Here is a 13,083-nt window from a genome sequence, read left to right as displayed (position 1 = left end):
AGACAACCTAATTATGTTTTCGGACAGGAAAAACTTAAATGCGACTTAAAAACAGAGTGTTTAAGATAGAACTCTGGGCTATTTGGATAATGGCAACTTAAAAGTTTTCCCCGTTAATATAAAAACATATCGAACGAAAGGCAAGTAGCATGGTTAATTAGAGGTCAAAACTTACATGACTTAGAGCGCAGAAATTTTCACTTACATGTATACATGGGCGAGAAAAATTAGAGTTTAGACAAACTAGTAATATTCATTACAATGAATGAGACATTTAGCATAGTTCTTCGCAAGGAGTTAAATTTAGTTCCACTTATGCCGGTGTTTGCGGTATATTTAATTAAAAGGTTATCAGACGCTCTGAAACACCGGGTAGGTGAAACGGTAGCAATCAGCGCTTGTTTAATATTAAAATTTTCTGAATCTATAAATTAATGATTAACGTTACGCAGGGCTTTAAATCGATATTAAAAATCAGTCACAAAAAAAAACATAAAACGTCTCATTTGATAGGCATAGCTTAACATGATGTGAAACAGGCATTTTGGGTGGGGGACAGCTTGGAATCCCTCATGGAATGGCAATTAGCATGGAATAGCAATTAGCATGCGCGCAAGCATTTTAAGTAGTATTTAGTGTTTTTTGGCGAAGGAATGTTAATACCTCAGTTTTCAACTAGCAAATCACGTTTGCGACCATTCGTCAGAACATTTAGGGTGTTTATCACAGTACGGAGAGATTATTTAAAGCTCGGCTTTGTAGAACTGCCTATTTAGGGCAGGGCGCTTTTATCGAATACGTCATATTGAAACGTTAACGGGTTCTGGTTCCAGTTAACACTGTCGATCGGCAGGCTGGAAAATGGTACGCATCTAGTTTAGCATATCAAAATGCTGTGTTCATTTTACTTTATCAATCATAAACAAAGAGCCTTAAATTCAGTCACTGATGACTGGGACAGCGGGTAACCTCTTATGGATATAGGTTTGAATGTACTGATTGTTTACATATTTATAAGTAGCAAGATTGACGGATTCAAGCTGACGAGAAACCTTTTGAAATACTTATGCTGTTATATACTCGGATAATACAAAACGGGAACGTTTTCAAGCATTAGTTATGCAAAACGTTCGTAGAAATGACTTTGACGTGAATAAATACGCCTACAATTTTTGTCAGTTCTGGCATAAATTCTAGCTACAATTATTTATCTAGTACAACATCTGACAACTTTCCGTCTTTGGCCTTGGCCCGCGGTGCCAATGCTTAGTATGACGAAATTCAAACCTCAAAGGTCAGCCGTCTCGAAGTTTAGCTTGAGGGATAAGGCTAACATTTCAAGCCAACAAAATTACTTTTAGCGTTTTATCGTGAATAAAATTAGATGGCTGTTAGGTGGAAGTTTGTTGTCGTGAAAGTTTCCAGTAAAGATCTTTTGGCATTCCATCAGAGTGTTCAAACAATCACACCAAAAAGGGGTTTGTGTGCATGTTGTCATACATTGGAATACGGTAAAGCGGGTTTATTTGCTAACAGTTAAGCACTGTATTAAAAACTTATTCAATACTCTAACAGCCCAGTTTCTTTTTTTATATATCACCTTGTGTGAATAAATTATGTTTTTTTTTTTTCTCGGTTCCTAATATAATAAGCCGTTGCAATGTTTTTAAAGACGTTTCCTAACAACAGCAACAACTTTAAACACTTCTGATGCCATTTTCCATTCACATCGAGATTGCAATGAAGAGGAACAACTGACGGTCTGAAATAACGCGCTGTAAAGGTCGCCACCCACGAGGGGACTGGTCCCTGCGACTAGTCGCCGAGACAAGTCCCATCGTGTGATCTAGCCATTTTTGCTTCAAAATCTAGTCGCAGGGACCAACTTTGGTCCCTATGACTAGTCCCACGGATTCAAACCAGTTTGAATTTTTGGGACAAGTCCCTGCGATTTGTTCCTAAAACGCTTCGTGTGAACTGTTCGTGGGACAAGTCCCTACGACCAGTCCTTTCGTGTAAACTCTTCAGGGGACCAGTTGCATGGACAAGTCCCCTAGTGTGTACAGGCCTTTAAAGCTCGGCTCGGCAAACTAGACGAAACTGCGGCGGCTAACTCGAGCTCTCAAGCGCTCTTATCGACTCCTACAAACTCTCGGTTTTCCCGTGTACTCTCATCCTTGTGTTGCCACCATTTGCCCTACTCAGACTAGGTTTTTTGATCTTCCATGACGAGGGTCTCCCCGCTCCCCTCTCCCCCCCCCCCCCCCCCGCTCTTGCAAAACAGTTTATTAATATCTGTTAAATGATAATGAAACGTAGAGGGTATTTAGTATAGGACGCACAAAAACGTTTCTCTTAGAGGAAATTTGTCAATCATTTGTGCTTTTTTGTTGAACGCGCGGATACAATCGCAAGAAAACTGAACGCCAGCGCAAAACGGAAGACTTATCGGTCTCTTAGCCTGCGTAGGAAGCGTTTTCGTGGGGTTTGGGAGCAAAGAAAGACCGAGGAACGGGATTTTCGGTGTGCCTGCGCGGAAAACGGGGCGAGACCCAAAAAAAAAGAAAGATGGGGGTTGGGAGGGGAAGGAAGGACTTTTCATGTTCGTTTCTCAATCCTGAAGTGAATTTTTTCTCCTTCTTCCGTTTTTACCTGGAATTCGGATTCCGTTTCCTATTCGGGATTTCAGATTCCTGATTTTAGCCTGGGGATTCCGGAGTCCGGAGTCTGGAGTTCGGAGTCCGGAATCCAGATCTTCCAGCAGATTTTCCTTGAACGTGACGCCGCTGGCATGAAACTGTCGTGACTCGTGTGGGTTCGGTTCGGGGTGATTATGGAATTCTCCGCACCTTTTCTCGCCACTTACTGGCCGTATATTGTCTCGATTTTGACTGGATTCTTCATCGCCCAACTTATTAGAGGAGTTTTTCAATCTCCGACACCGAGCTACACGGTTGATGTGGATCCTCTAGAGGATAGTGACGTCGTTGCTATACCTCCTCCAGATCCACTGGGATTTCGAACAAGTGGAGAGGGCGAAGCTGCACATATACCTTATCCCTGGTTTGACGATCGCTTGACCGAGGAAGAAATGAAGAAAAAGTCAGCCGAGTTCTACGAAAAGATGAACAAACGGCGAACAGTTCGGAAAATCAGCGACGAAGACATTCCATTGGAAGTCGTAGAAAACATAATCAGAACTGCAGGTAAACATGTAATCACGCACGCTTCTCTCTTCACAAAAAAGTTTGTCCGCAACGTATCCGTCTCCCTCCCCCTCCGCCTCCCCTCCACCCTACGAGATGCAAGGTGTTTCCTTGTAAGAAGCGTCAGCTGAAGTAAATTTAAGCATTATAGGGCAATATACAGTATGATAAATCATTTTGTAACAAGTGTGCTACAAATTCAAGGTTCCTTAGGTCAATTAGCCCATGAAATATTTCCCTAGTGGGGTACAGCCCTGGGGGGAACTCTCATATATAAAGGACAGGGGTTCTTGTCATACCTTTTAGGGGTTAAAAACGAGATTTTGGTACCTCTTAGAGTGTTCAGGCTCAAAAGTTGCACAGCAGAAGCTTTCGCGGTCCCTATACATACATTTATACATTTTAAGCCACGCCCACAAAACGGGATCTTGGTACCTTATAGGGACTGTTTCCCAAATTTCCAACAAGCACCCCTGTCCTATATATATGAGAGTCGCTTCCCCCTGGGGTACACTGCAGGGGCTCCTGTGCAAGCCAAGCACTGCCCCACTAGGGAGCCTGTTTACGGGCTACGGATATGAAAAACAAAAAAAAAATTACAGAAATGTTTACACCCAGTGTTCTGAAAAGAAATAACAGACAACTGTTGGAAAATCAAAGCCACCTAATCAATAAACAAATGACTGATGCTCATGACAATTTCTCTCGAAAATTTTGTCACCAATTGATAATTTTGTGCATCCAGAAGTCCCTTGATGTCTTGGGAAAGGCTAGTAAATCCCCTCCAACTTTCAAATCATTTCCAGTTGATGGCATCTCTCCTTGTCTTTTTAGAAGCTATACTTTTTTGTTTTCCCCTGCCCCCCACCCCCCTTCTCTCTCTCCTCCTAGAAAAGAAAAGAATCCAACTAGCCCTTCCCTTGGTAGATAGAACACTAAACAGCAACATAAATGTACCCTCCAGATCCATCCTCTCTTTGATGCTGAATCAGTTGCAACCCTTACCACTGTCGCTCTCTGGCCACATTCAGATGTTTGCGTCATCATTCAATGGCCTGATCAGTTCAATAATTTTTCAGGAACATCCCCTAGTGGAGCTCATACAGAACCTTGGACCTTTGTAGTAGTGAAAGACAAAGCACTTAAAGCAACCATCCGTGAGATTGTAGAAGAAGAAGAAAAACTGAACTATGCCAGACGAATGGGAGAGAAGTGGTTAAAGGATTTGGAGTTTGTGAAGACAACATGGTCTAAACCATACCTGAACAGTGCACCTTATCTTATCCTGATTTTCAAGCAAGTCTATGGATTCAGAGAGGACGGCAGTAAGAAGACACATTACTATCATGAAATGAGTGTCTGCATCTCAGTTGGTCTTCTTCTAGCAGCCATTCAGGTAAAATAAGGGTCCCACTGGGGGGACAGTGGAGTCTGAGTATCCCATATTCTATTTACTTTTGGCCTAGATATATCCTGTATCCTGTAAATTTTAGTTCAAAGACTAACAAATTTTGTACTCAATATCTGGGAAAATTTGGTCTAAATATCCCTTATCCCATCAATTTTTTTTCCAGAAATATCTACCCATTAATTTTCACCTACTGGTAATTATCCTGTATCCCAAAAACCCCTGATAGGACCTTTCTCTTGCCGTGGTTCTGCCCTATTTTTGCGATTGCCATTTTTCTTGCTGCACCCTAACTAACTGAACACCTAGAAGAGGCTACTAAAATAGAGAATACATATCACCTGGTAGGTGTGGCACAAAATCATTTCTACCCCTACAAGATACCTAGTACATTTTTTGTTTGTCTGTTTTTCTTTTCTGACATGCAAGTGGTAACAAGCATCACCCTAGCCTCTCACTTGCTTATGGTAGAGTCTTGAAACATAAATTAAAGTAGTAAACATTCTGTGTCTTAATTTTTTTACAGAACGCAGGATTGGTGACAGTAACCTCCACTCCAATGAACGCTGGGCCACGATTGAGGGATTTACTGGGAAGGAAAGCCAACGAAAAGCTGATGTTACTGCTTCCTATTGGTTACCCAGCTAATGACGCCCTGGTACCAGACATCAAAAGGAAACCACTTGAAGATATAATGATCATGAAGTAGGCTAAGCTCACACATGCATGAGACACATGCAAACTACTTGCTACAGGGAATGTTCGGTTTTGGTGTCTCTATAAAGTATAGCTTTGAGTTCCAACCCCCGAAAAAAAAGTAAGATTTAAAGTTCCCGCTTAAGCCAAGCCCATTCAAGTTGACAGCGCATACAGAAGAGAACTTGTGATCTATTTTGTCATGTCACTTTTGGAACAACAGATCTTACCATGAAAATCCATATCATCTCACTTTTTAGCTGTCCCCTGCAAACTGAGAACAACTTATAACGACCCGAGTTTCTACACACAGGTATTTTGGAGAACATGACCCACTTCTGACAGCTAATGTTTGACCCCTCCATTTGAAATTAAATGTCTCCTTCATGTGTTCTTCCTGACATGACCATTCATTAAAAAAACACTTATCTCCAAGTGTTCAGTCTACTTGGATGGGCCTGTATCAAGGAGGAAATTTTAGTTTAAAGCTCACTTTCTGGGGTAACGTAGCTACTAATATTTTATGGCTTGTAGAGATACCAAAACCATAAAAACCCTGTAAGCTCAGTCTGAATAAGCAATGGAACATTCATTTGTCCTGAAGTTCCTGGTTATCTCAAACTCAAATAATTTCCCTCAAACTTTTTTTTTACTTAAGACTTCAAGACAGGAGGGTTCAATGGTACAAGATCAGCTTCTACTTCATAGAAGTAGTGTATAATTTTAATGAATACTAGCTGAATTTTAGTGGTGAGACTAGACAATAAATGGCTACTTGCTAGCTGCAAGGATGACAATACAAAATACTTCATTTGATAGCCTGTTGTGAGGTAGGTAGCATCTAATTCAGAGAGACAGTGATAGTCACTTCATGTACCATACTTGATTTGACTAGCCTGATCTGTTGCAATACAAGCCTATTTGGTATGCGCTTGGCAAAACATCTAATCGCCATACACAACAGTCTCTTAAATGTTTTTTAAACATTTATTCACTGCTGCACTTCTGAAAGAACAAGTTATAGATTCCTTTAAATTAGTGTTAATTATAGTCATTGTAGTACTGGTTACGTTATTACATAATAGGAGATCTCGGGAGACATGCATTTTGATCACTGCAAAATCCAATTAATGCAGACTTTTACCACTATTTGATCCTCAATCCTCTTTACGCCCTTGAGCACATACGGCCATTTTTCCAGTTACTTAAAAATTACTTTTATCTGAAAGAAAAAATGTACTTCTTGGTATTAGATTACTGGTAGTAGGCTTCTAAATATACTTATCCACAGTACATATCATTATATTTAGCAGTATTAAATAAATTTAAAATCTGCATAATCTTTAACATAATCTGATGCACAAAATATATAAGGATTATACATGGTAAATATTTTATAACTTATAAAGAATTTTAATTAGTTATTCTCATGAATACATGTAGTATCTTCAGAAAACTACACAAAGTAAACAATATTACAGCTTATAACACTTCTAGTCCAAACATGATATAACAAACTGAGATAACTAAGAAAAACTATACCTCAAGGCAATAGGCTATTTAATCCCTTAAATACAATTTTCACTACACAAAGACAATGCAACATTTTTCGTTAAGTTGTGTTAAGCTGTTCAGTTGACCAAAGAAGGCACTCTCTCAAATGTCAGACCACCGTGTTTTACTCACTGACTCACATAATTTCAATCAGTTAAGTTAGCAAACCATTGATGAATAATCAGGGTTAATTTGCCCCTTTAGACAATCAGTTTCTCTGTTTCTGTTGTGCTCACTGATAATTGGTTCTTGTATATTTGTCACATCATTGCCATAAGTTGCCGACGAGCTGGACTGGTAGACACTTTGATTTTTTGGTGCAGAGCTGATTGTACAAGATTGAAGACACCAGCGAATGTTCCCAAGAAACTTCTCAGTAAAAAAGCAGAAGAGAAGAAAGTTTGCAAACCCTGGAGCGTTATCTCCAATGCCCTTAAATTAAAATTAAGACAATAAATCAATTAATTAATGATTAATTTGACAACTAACAATGAATGATATAAGTAAATTTATACTTGTAACATTCTTAGCTAAGTAATAATAGAATAATAAAAACAGGAAAATCATCAGTTATTGAATGATTCATTTCTTTTTTGTTGTTGTTGTCATTGTTTGTTTGTTTGTTTGTTTGTTTGTTTGTTTTTGAGTATCCCTGACCATTTGGGGGGCTCAGATAAAGAGAGAGATCATTTCAGCCAACTCCAGAGGTTACACCTGTAGAAAAACTCAGGTTTGAAAATGCAGGCACAGAAGGGATATTGTGAGTTCTCATACACTCAATGAAGACAATAAGTGACTGAAAGCTGTCTCAAATTTCATTTAGTTTTCTTTTGTTAATTAGCAAGTTCATACTTCACGCACAGTGGAGTTACGTTGCATGTGGGAAGTTTGGAGAACACTAAAAAGTGTGAGAGTTGCTTGAGGCAATAGTTGTGAGAGCTACTCTTAGCTTCTTGAGCACCAGCCCCTCTGGAACACCACTTCAATCAACAACTTGTTCTAGTTGCCCGTGTGTGTGACTAAAAGGCAAGTGGATTCATAGGCTACAAATATGTGTATGGGTTGCTTAATTAGACCACAATGGAGTGTTTACTGAGTCACTGGAGTGACCGAAAGCGCATGCCTAATAAGTTTTAACTGTACCTTGATTGTAACACTGACCTGCAAAATAAGTAGCCAGTCATATGACTTAGAATCTGGTCCATCAGCAATTAACAGGAAAAATCGTATGGTACCCCACATGCGCAAGAAGACAAATATCAATGGAACAAATATCAACTTCCTTTCTGCCTTCTGAGCCTGTACAACAGTGCTTTGGGTTAAAACTCTGCTCTTGTGATGAAGCTGGGGAGAAAGATTAGGTTTATTAATGTGTTTGATTCATTATGCCCAAATTTATAAATGTTTTGAGCCCTACATACACCTATATGGTCCCAAATACACATTGGAATCCTGATTTTTCGAATCTTCAAGGAAAACGAAATTGGTTTGAAAAATCGCTCAGTTGGAGAAATCAGGAATAAAACTGCAGTGTTCAACTGGGGAAGGAAACAATTGTTGGTTTGAGTTATCAGGAGGTTCTAAAAATCAACTGTTTGAGAAATCAGGATTCAACCGCAGTTATTTATTAGCATTCTCTCTAATCTCAAACTCATTTAATCTTCAACCTGGTTTGTTATCTCAACCTAGTGTCACTGTCTCACACAATTTTAATTTCCAGTTACCAAAGTGCAGGAAGTAACTAGATTTTGCTGTGAATTATCACTACCCTTTACATTAAGCCCCTCCCTCCCCCCCCCCCCTTAGACACTGAAGGGGGGGGGCAATTAGTGTAGAGATCTACAGGAAGAGCAAAACAATTTCTTTTTGATAAATAGCTGTTATTACAGTTATCAATTGTTTGGCATACAAATGTATCAAGAGTCAATTCTGCTTTTTTGTTATATGGCATGTGTTTGTAGCCAATCTAATGTGCACTCTGATTGGCTAACCGTAGGGCATTATTCTCCCATGCATAATGCCCATGGGCCAATTATGGGCCTGCAAAGACTGAGCTAAAAGCTATATATTAAACAACTCAGGTATTATTTATTTACCTCGAACATTCGGTCTTTACGGGAAAATCTGAAACCTCAACCTTGCCATATTGACCTCACTATCGCTCAGTGCTCTGGATGCTTGTGCAGGCTATTGCTTGGTCAATACAGCATGGTCTTGGTTTGAGATTTTCCCATAAAGACCTCACTCTTGGCTAATAAGGAATTAGTATTGACCCATTCGCCATTCATCTGTATGCCTTTTTCAACAAAAGAATATTTGACCTCGACCACAGACTCAACTCTAATAAACAATTAACAATTGGATTATGAGCTCAAGATTTCTATGAGATGATAGCTGATGAGGCCAAAGGCTGAATCAACTATCACCTGAAAGAAATCGAGAGCAAATAATCTAATTGTTTTAGTAGAATTCTAACTGAAATTTCCTTCAAATAACAATTCCAATTATTTCTGGTTTTAGTGCTTCATGCTTTAGAGAATTCGTGCGAACTGAACTGTCAATTTGGTATTGTGTACTTGCACACGCTCTTATCAATTTCTTTCAAAAATTTCAAGCTTTTGCAATTCAAGTAAGTAAGTAAGTCAAGTTTATTTTGTATATACGCTTAGCTTTTGTGAGAAAACTCACCAGATAGGTCTCACCAGGTCTCGGACGGGCACCATGGGCTGATAGTGTCTCTCCGCGGATGAACACTATCCCATCACATGATCAATTTAAGCCAATAAGAATCGGAGAAAATTAGTGGTGAACTAATGGCCGATAGTGCGCAATAGCTCAGCCAATCAGATTACAGCACTTGCATTAGTATACTAGTAGAATTCTACTAACAGCTTTAGTAGAATTCTACTAGTATACTAATGCAAATGCTGAGCTACTCGTATACTTTTAGCCATAAGAATGCAATAGCTTTCGGTCGTCCACAAAATGTGACGTTTTTTGGAAGAAAGTTTGGATGTAAATGGATAATTAAATTTCTGAGAAGACTAAAAGAAGGAGATAAACAGATTCTTGACTTTAAAAACTTGGAATTATTGAAAAACCAATGCGCGCACATAAACAACTGCAAATTTACCAAGGACGATTCAAGACATGTGACTTTGTTAAAGTGTAAAGTTCAAAAATGCGTCGAAAAATATTTGGAAATCATTATTTGCGATAACTTGAGTTAGAATTCTACTATTACAATTAGATTATTCGCTCTCGATTTCTATGAGGCATTATAGTTTACCACTAAATTTTCTCCGATTCTTATTGGTTTAAACTGATCACGTGACGCAATAGTGTTCATCCGCGGAGAGACACTGTCAGCCCATACATACCCGTCCGAGGAAAATACCCGGATGGATAGTACTTGTCTGTGAAAATATTTATGTCTGCAAGCAGGCTTACAGGAAATAAACAATTGAATTTATAATGAGAGGGTCTTTTTTGTTTTCTTTTTCAAATTTTACGTTTGGCTTTCACGGCTTTCATCTAAAAAAGTTGAAAATAATTCAATATGATTTTTGAATTGGCGCACGGAAGAAAATTTAGTGGTGTACAATAAAGACAATAGAGTGTTTATGTCTCGGAACTATCGGTCTGATAGTTGCCCCTTGGAAATTTGATGTTCTTAAAACTAGCACATTTGCCCGAGAAGCGAAGCTTCGAGGGCAAATATTTGTTTTAAGAACATCAAATTTCCGCGGGGCAACTATCAGCCAATAGTTCCTCGACAGAAACACTCTATTGTTTAAATAGTTGATTCTACGGCCTCACCAACTATCACCTCATAGAAACAGTAGTCCCGTATCACACTGAACGAGCTTTGTGATTGGCCAATTCGTTAACTGTTGTAGCAAGCGTAGCAGAGTATTTATTGGTTGATTTAACAATAGTAACCGAACGGAGCACGCACGGTCTATAAGCGCCAATCAGAACGTCGCTTTACTGAGGTACGACATTACTCCATAGAAATCTCGAGCTCATAATCTAATTGTTAATTATGAGTGCCTTATACATGACTTCTAATATAAAATATAATTAATTGAAAAAAAAATATTATTACTTAATTTACAGTTTCCACATTGTTGTTACCTCTTTCTTCATATTCTGTTTAAGCAAAGCGTAGAGTACAGCAATAACGACAGATGCAATTATTTCCCACAATTTTCCAGCCAACAGCATCCAGAACACTTGGTCACTCCAGTTCAAGTTTATCTTGACCCAACACCATCCTGCAGAAACCTTGCTACCATTGTCTCCAAGCTTATGCAATGATGCGGCAAGGGTTACGATTAATAAAGGAATTCCCCACGAACAAACATGAAAAACGTACATTAACCTCTCAGCTAAACGCGATTTCTTCATGCAGACGGAGATGTACAAATACACAGCCATTGAAACCGTCCAGAAGAAAGAGCACAGCACTGAGAGAGTTCCGATTACGCTTTGCACAAGACAAACTTGCGGGTTCTCACTTCCAGATAACCAAAAATTCGTGACTGCAGCGATAGTTGCCACGCACGTGAAGAAGTCTGCAATGGAAATGTAAACAAGAATTCGCCTTGAGGTTGTTCGAATATCCTTCCACATGAAGAAAGAAATGACGATGAAAACTGTGCCAAAAAGAGAGAGAACAGAGGTTATTGTCGTCAAAATTTCATTGGCCATATTACGGTCTTCCATTTTCTCCCGTTGAGTGCGTTGAACAAATGAAAATGTAACGCTGCCAATATTAGATACAGATACACCGAAGTTATGAACGAATAATTGCGTTAAGAACTTTGAACAACTTCAATAACTTTTTCGCAACCAGAAATCTGATATTATCAGTTGAGAAATAGGCCTGTAAACTTCGTGCGTAAAATAAGCTCGTCTCAGCATGCGTCACGTCTAGCCGTCACGTACACAAGGGCATTCAGGACAGTACAGTGGTGTCAACACTCTGTGTAAAATAAGGAAAGAAAACAACGAAGAGTTAACTTTTGTCTCCTGTGCCATCCCTTTACGCGAATTACATGGAAAACCGCTACCTGCATGTCCTGCAAAACACGGGAGCTTTGCGCAAATATTTTGAACGCAATCCGAAAACTCGCCCAAATCTCTAAATTTCTTGCTTCCACCAAACCAGACAAACATAAAACGAAGTCGAAAGAACTTTTACAAATTGGCAGAATTTGTTTTCGAATACTTCACGCACGGTAACGGCAACCGGAGAATGTTTGTGTCTTTTGCAAAATCATTTCTCGCAACATGACCCCACCAAGACTAATGCATCAGTCAATTCCTGCAGTGCCCATCCCCCCCCCCCCCCCAACCGCGGTACATTTGCTCAAGTTCTCAGTCCCGGGGGTGGGGCATCCGCAATTTTATCGCGGCCCAGGGGCTGGGCATTTGCGTACCCCGGGGCGACTCCCGGGCATTCGACACACGTGTTTTGGAAAGTTCATCGGGAAAGACGAGGCGTTTGTCGAACAATGGCTTGTCCGTCAGGGACTAGAGAAACTTGTTTTTAAAGTTATGTTTTCTTGTAAGCATATAAATATAAGCGACACGGTGAACTATATTTTGTTTATCACAAAACAATAACGTAAACTGACGTGAACACGACTATTTCGCATTTCGCATTCAAAACTAGCCTAGCATTTTAAATTTTAAATTCATGAAAGTGGAGTTAAAATACTTAAGGTTTGCGAATTCAAATGATGCGATCTTCAAGACAGATCTTGCGAGCTTAAAATGCAATGCATCATCATTTAAAATGTCTTGATTCTTCACAGAAAAAGTAGCCTGCGAATACAGGCGCCTATCATCGCTCGCGGCTGGGGGCACGTCCGCCGCAATGCCAGCTATCCTCTAGCAAACTGTTAAAAAACAAATATAAAGAATTAAATATAATCAGAATCAACTAACACGTACTGTTGTCCTTGAAGTCTTACGTTGCATTAAAATACTGAACAGTTGACCGTTTTATTCACTGATCAATTAAAAAACTGCGGAGGTGTTGGAAGGCGACGATCCCGGGGACGGGGCATTTGCCCTCTTTCTTCGTCCCCACCCCGGGGCATTTAGACAGCTTATGTTTCCCCACCCCGGGGAATTTGCCAATTTTTTTTAAAAAATGCTAATGCCCGGGGGTTAGCCCGGGGGGGGATGGGCACTGCTGGAATTGACTGA

The 13,083-nt window shown here is 39.6% G+C and overlaps 2 protein-coding genes across 3 annotated transcripts; one reads left to right on the top strand and one right to left on the bottom strand.

Annotated features, from left to right (window-relative positions):
* Nucleotides 1–2,797: 2,797 nt before the first annotated feature.
* LOC110049387 (iodotyrosine deiodinase-like) lies at nucleotides 2,798–7,433 on the top strand. Its single transcript, XM_020755179.2, has 3 exons — nucleotides 2,798–3,206; nucleotides 4,286–4,602; nucleotides 5,141–7,433. Exons 1-3 carry the CDS (start codon nucleotides 2,834–2,836, stop codon nucleotides 5,321–5,323), a joined length of 873 nt encoding a protein of 290 aa, XP_020610838.2. The 5' UTR covers nucleotides 2,798–2,833; the 3' UTR covers nucleotides 5,324–7,433.
* Nucleotides 6,284–12,186, bottom strand: LOC110049385 (G protein-coupled receptor 157-like). Of its 2 annotated transcripts, XM_089283190.1 has the most exons (4): nucleotides 11,940–12,186; nucleotides 11,002–11,851; nucleotides 8,026–8,208; nucleotides 6,284–7,296 (listed from the first exon to the last, which is right to left on the bottom strand). In XM_089283190.1, the coding sequence occupies exons 2-4, from the start codon at nucleotides 11,590–11,592 to the stop codon at nucleotides 7,024–7,026; spliced, it is 1,047 nt and encodes a 348-aa protein (XP_089139316.1). In that variant the 5' UTR covers nucleotides 11,593–11,851; nucleotides 11,940–12,186; the 3' UTR covers nucleotides 6,284–7,023. The 2 variants fall into 2 exon arrangements, with proteins under 2 accessions (XP_089139316.1, XP_020610837.2); XM_020755178.2 differs by having other exon boundaries at nucleotides 11,002–12,186.
* Nucleotides 12,187–13,083: the final 897 nt, after the last annotated feature.

This window comes from Orbicella faveolata, unplaced genomic scaffold (assembly GCF_042242905.1).
Source record: "Orbicella faveolata isolate gen_17 unplaced genomic scaffold, um_ofav_v1 contig_12, whole genome shotgun sequence".
Lineage (NCBI taxonomy): Eukaryota > Metazoa > Cnidaria > Anthozoa > Scleractinia > Merulinidae > Orbicella > Orbicella faveolata.
The sequence above is the reverse complement of the archived record's forward strand: the minus strand, read 5'-3'. Positions and strand labels throughout refer to the sequence as shown.

Bases quoted from the DNA above. Each gene is read 5' to 3' on its own strand.
- LOC110049387 (XM_020755179.2), top strand. From the start codon at position 2,834: ATGGAATTCTCCGCACCTTTTCTCGCCACTTACTGGCCGTATATTGTC. The intron at 3,207-4,285 runs GTAAACATGTAA...ATAATTTTTCAG, and splicing joins AAACATAATCAGAACTGCAG to GAACATCCCCTAGTGGAGCT. The intron at 4,603-5,140 runs GTAAAATAAGGG...ATTTTTTTACAG, and splicing joins TTCTTCTAGCAGCCATTCAG to AACGCAGGATTGGTGACAGT.
- LOC110049385 (XM_020755178.2), bottom strand. From the start codon at position 11,592: ATGGAAGACCGTAATATGGCCAATGAAATTTTGACGACAATAACCTCT. The intron at 8,209-11,001 runs GTAACAACAATG...CTTTCTCCCCAG, and splicing joins AACAGAATATGAAGAAAGAG to CTTCATCACAAGAGCAGAGT. The intron at 7,297-8,025 runs GTCAGTGTTACA...TTTTAATTTAAG, and splicing joins ACTGGCTACTTATTTTGCAG to GGCATTGGAGATAACGCTCC.